At 42.0% G+C, this 2,500-nt stretch overlaps 1 protein-coding gene across 1 annotated transcript in view; it reads right to left on the bottom strand.

Annotated features, from left to right (window-relative positions):
- The window catches only part of LOC113827718 (zinc finger CCCH domain-containing protein 18), a gene marked incomplete at its 3' end in the record, with an annotated part of 17,236 nt that overhangs the window by 2,438 nt on the left and 12,298 nt on the right, over positions 1-2,500 (bottom strand). Inside the window, 6 exon segments of the mRNA XM_027380601.2 lie at positions 283-418; positions 649-803; positions 1,053-1,247; positions 1,476-1,626; positions 1,749-1,950; positions 2,133-2,213. Of these exon segments, the coding sequence (XP_027236402.2) occupies positions 283-418; positions 649-803; positions 1,053-1,247; positions 1,476-1,626; positions 1,749-1,950; positions 2,133-2,213 (920 nt within the window).

Here is a 2,500-nt window from a genome sequence, read left to right as displayed (position 1 = left end):
CCTGACTCATGGACACTACATTCCTCACTTGTTTATCAATGGAAATAATGCAGAAGCCTCTTTTTAAATGCAAAATGAATAAGCACCCTCCAAGAGGATTGTGTACTCATGACGAGTCTTTGCCGTCACCCCGGCCTTTAGCTAAAATGCTCACTACAGTGAGTTTGCATCACTCTGGCCCAAAGCCAAATTTTACAGCGATGGGATGTTCTCGTCATCCGCCCCTCAAGACAAGTTTTTCCATGACGTGATCAAAGAGGTTGCGAGGGAATAGAAACTGACCTGGGATCCCTGGGTTCTGCTCTTCGGGGAGAAGGTGGTCTGTTGTGGGGTCCAGTGGGCCCCATGGGGGGTCTCCCTCCCCCTCTCCCTCCCACTGGGAGCTGTCTCATGCCGGACTTATCACTAGCCCTGGAGCCTGGGATTCAAATTAAAGGAATAGATATGAAACTAATTAGAAAGAATTAATATTATGAAAAAATATAAATAATACAATACATAAAAAATAAAAAACAAACAAGATTACAAACATTGTTTAATAGAAATAAAGCATAATCCAATCTTTTCACTGAGTGCTAGCCTCTGAGTCTAGCATGTATTTTAACAAACATAGCCGTCCTTCCCTTTCTCCCTCTCTCCTGCCCTCACCTGGAGCCAGCCTATGGTTGCCCCGCCGCCGACCTGGAGACGGAGAGTGTGAAGAGGAACGTGATCTGCTGCTCCTGCTGGGCAGACTTGTGCGACTGCTTTTGCTTCCACTTCTGCTGCTTCTGCGACTACTGTATGATGAGGATCGGGAACTCCTATGACACAAAATGGTATTCATGAGTTGTCAGTTCGGTTTGGACATAAGAAGTTTATATTCTTTTAAAAATATCTATATCCTTGAATATACAAACTTATGTCTTTGATGAATATATACTCGAACACTCTACATACGCAAGTTTCAAATTAAAGATGAAGAAGGAAAAATAGTATTGAGGACAAAAACTAGTTAACAGAATAAGGCCACCTCAACTACTTTTGATTCAGAATTCCCTCCTTAAACACACCTTGATGAGGAATGTGAAGATGAGCCTGACGAATAGCTTCTGGTACGTGAGGTTTTCTTTTTTCTTGAAGAACGAGGGGGAGTCTTGCGCCTGGCCCAAGGGTCAGCCCATGCCTCAGCCTCTCCTCGTGTGCCCCCTCCTGATGACATCACCTCCATGTAGCGATCATCCTGCCACACTCTACTTCGGACATACCTTGGGGTGAGAGGAATATTTGATTGAGGAAATTTTCCCTTTGGAATTACAGTTTTGAATGACTGTTTGTAAAAATATTAATAATCTTGCAGGAATACTTATAAGAATGATTTGGACAATTTGGGATATGTTGTTCAGGACAATTATATATCCTGGCATGAACTCTACTATAATGCTATTGGTTTTTCATTCATTCACACTTTCACTCAGTTGCATGCTTCCACTCACCTTTCATCTCCTCCTGAAGCTGTTCTGGGTCTGCGATGAACTCTCTCAGACACTTCTCGTTCATACTTCTCCCTGCGTGACCTCTCATGGCCCCTCATGTTGTTGTAGCTGGGGTCCACATGGTATCGAACCTCAAAGTTCTCAAAGTGACCTGGAATGCGCACACACGAAATCCATGAGGCCTTTCCAGAAAATGTTACATTGAAAACAAGTCAAAAGAATAACAGCAGGATCTTTTCAAACAGACTTTGGAGAACATATCACGTGTTTTACCTCCTCTAAAGTGGCGTATGGCCTGCTTCTCAAAGGGGTCAAGGTATTGGTCGATGACCTCGTCTGGCTTGTAGACAGGTGATGCAGGTCGGGTGTAGTAGTCATTCTCCCGATCGAGTTCTGCCTGACCCAAGCTCAGGTTGAAGCGCTTCTCCTCAAAGTCTGCGTCAGTCTCCTTGCGCTTATTGGCCCGTTTCATCATCTAGGGAAGAGGCCATGCAGATGGATAATATCGGGGTTATCGGTTGGGGGATTTGCTTCCATTTGGATGGAAGACCTTAATAGGCTACGGAAAGTTACTATACCATGGTTAACAAGCAATAAAAACAGGAAATGTGAAATTAATAACTCATTATAATTAAAAATATCAATGCAGAGGCTTACCTCTTTGGCATAGCGCAGTCCCCGTTCCCAAGCCGACTCAAATGGCGAAGGCTCAGGAATAAATCTCCTGATTTCTCGAGGCTGCACAAGAGAGATGTAGGATAGATCTTCAACAATGAATGGTTACATGTTTTTCCTAATGCACACTGATTACAATTACTATAGTTATTTTGTTTTTTTGATCTTATATACAAAATTCTGATAATAATCAAGATATACTAAAAATATCAAATGATGGTGATGTGCAAGAGGACCATATGAGTTTGATCATTTCAGTAAAAGAAACCTAAAAACTAAACCCTAAAAAATTTAACATCCTCATGCACAATTTTTTTACAATGTTTTTCACTGATTAAATCAACAGTTCA

This window comes from Penaeus vannamei, chromosome 37 (assembly GCF_042767895.1).
Source record: "Penaeus vannamei isolate JL-2024 chromosome 37, ASM4276789v1, whole genome shotgun sequence".
In the NCBI taxonomy this organism is placed as follows: Eukaryota; Metazoa; Arthropoda; class Malacostraca; order Decapoda; family Penaeidae; genus Penaeus; species Penaeus vannamei.
The sequence above is the reverse complement of the archived record's forward strand: the minus strand, read 5'-3'. Positions and strand labels throughout refer to the sequence as shown.